At 56.2% G+C, this 2,198-nt stretch overlaps 1 protein-coding gene across 1 annotated transcript in view; it reads left to right on the forward strand.

Annotated features, from left to right (window-relative positions):
* Positions 1-329: 329 nt before the first annotated feature.
* PHACADRAFT_169009 (uncharacterized protein) overlaps positions 330-2,198 on the forward strand; it is a 2,528-nt gene continuing 659 nt past the window's right edge. Inside the window, exons 1-3 of the mRNA XM_007390905.1 lie at positions 330-640; positions 752-1,205; positions 1,513-2,147. Coding sequence (XP_007390967.1) covers positions 624-640; positions 752-1,205; positions 1,513-2,147 — 1,106 coding nt within the window. The 5' untranslated portion in view covers positions 330-623. The remainder of the gene's footprint in view (positions 641-751; positions 1,206-1,512; positions 2,148-2,198) is intronic.

The following is a 2,198-nucleotide window of genomic DNA, read 5'->3' on the forward strand; positions in this document are numbered from 1 at the left end:
GATGGGAACACGTCGGTGATGTAGCTCTCAGCCCATTGGAACCACTGCTTGTTATCTTTTCACAGTTCCCTCGAGACAGGAATGATCCGCTTGCCGTCTTCTTGCTCCCTGCATTCTGTGCTCTGTTCATAGCTGGCACTGTCGTTGGCTCTTAGCTCTCGGCCAGTAGGTTGCAGAATAGAATATTTCTACAGAGAAGTAGGCTTGCGGAGCTCGACTCGTGCGTTCGGGCTTATCTGGTCTGAGCTGCCTGTCGTATGACATTGCGGACTTAAGGGCTCGAAGGGTGTGCCGTGTGCGTGTCATCGAAAGGAAAATAAACTCAATCCGGACTGAGGGTGTGGGGTGTATAGCCAAATACTCCGCTTTCCCCAGCGTGCACGGCACTATTCTGCCCAGCTTGGTCTCTCCCTGTTGTATTTTTTTTGCAAGGTGGTACCCCGTGGATGGATCGTGTGTGGTCGCTGTATCTGGACTCGGATTCGAATGATCGACTCGAACATGACAGCACTGGTCCCGTGGTGCGTACGAAAATGGGCGGGGATATACTCGGGCTGCTCATCGTTTCCTGTTTTCTTCCCTCCCTCTCCTGACCGTCGTCGCATGCTTGCGACGCTACTTAGATGGATCGCACTCCGGGGTAAGTCTCGCATTCACGCACCGTGGAGGACTCTTTCATCAGATGTCACCCGTGCCGTGCGCCCTACTGGCATGCCGGGAACGGTCGCTAATACCACCCTCTCGCTTATAGCCATTCCCGCACCTCGTCGGTGAACTCTCACTCGCACTTCCACCATTCTGCCGCCGCCTCGTCCCGGTACATACTGGCAGGCATGAGCTCTCCCAGCCTCGAGCCCCCCTCCGCTCCTTTTGCCGGCCGGCGCGAATCCACACGCTCGTTCTCCTCTGGCGATATCCCGCTGTTGAACAACTCGCCGTCACTCTCCATCAACTACCTCCCTTCCAAGTTCTCTAGCTCCGTCGTCGGGCGACGCAAGCGCAATGGCAAGGGCGCCGGCGGCTACATGGTGCCCAAGCAGGGCGGTGGGAGAGAAGCGTTCAAGAGCAACGAGGCGCGCATGCCCGGAGAAGGCGACGATGACTACGATGGCGTCGAAGTCTTTGGGAACAAAGAGGGCGGTCGTACAAAACCGAAGGCACGGTGGAACAGGTTCAAGTGGTGTCTTTTCCTCTCGAACTTGCTCGTGAGTACGCTGTTTTTTGTCCCCTGCTCATCGTCTGCTGTTTCGGGTTGTAAGCTACGCACACGCGATACTGCTGATCACTCTTTGGATGCTCATGATCTCTACAAATGTTGTTTTCTTTGCGCACGTAGACGTGGGGGAGGATGCCGGCGTCCTGGGGGGGGGCATTGTCGCTTAACCCCATGAACGCCGCGCTTTCAAACATTCCACCACGTCAAAACGACAGCGACGTGTCAAATTATGCTCTGACTGCTTCCCTGCCCATTTTTCAGGACCATGTTTCGCTGACCAAATTTTCTCAATGTAGTTCTCGGCGTATTCTCTCGCCGGCCTGATTGCCTGCCTACTCATCTGGTTCAACGTTTGGACCCATGCCGACATTATCCGTGTCGGCAACACCACCGAGCTCATCATCAGTACGACTGTTGCCTCGCTCGCAGTACTCACTTCCGTCATTGGCTGGTCCGGTATCATACTCAACAACCGGGCTTTCCTCGCCTGGTACTCGTTCCTCCTTTGGATCTGCTTCGCGCTACTTGTTACCCCCGGCTACATAACCTACAAGAAGCGCACCTTCAACCTCGAGGGCAAGATCAACTCCCAGTGGTCTCGCTCCCTTGGCCTTTCCGGTCGTCTCCGTATCCAGAACCAGCTCGGCTGCTGCGGCTACTTCAATCCCTTCGTAGAGGCGACCGTCAGCCAGACGTGCTTTGCCCGCAGCGTCCTGCCCGGATGCAAGGGCCCATACCTCAGATTCGAGCGCATGGTCCTCGAGCGTTGGTACACCGCCGCCTTCAGCGCTGTCCCCGCGCAGCTCATTGTGATGATCACCGCGCTCCTGTGCTCGAACCACGTCACGTATCGGTTCGGCAAGGGCATGATGCCCAAGGCATATCGCCTCAACATGAACAGCATGGCCGTCATCATGGACAACTACGCCAGGTGGGTGCTATTACCTCCGTGTACGCGCTTGCTGACCAGTCAACCTTTCAG

Source organism: Phanerochaete carnosa (genome assembly GCF_000300595.1).
Source record: "Phanerochaete carnosa HHB-10118-sp unplaced genomic scaffold PHACAscaffold_1, whole genome shotgun sequence".
Taxonomy (NCBI): Eukaryota; Fungi; Basidiomycota; class Agaricomycetes; order Polyporales; family Phanerochaetaceae; genus Phanerochaete; species Phanerochaete carnosa.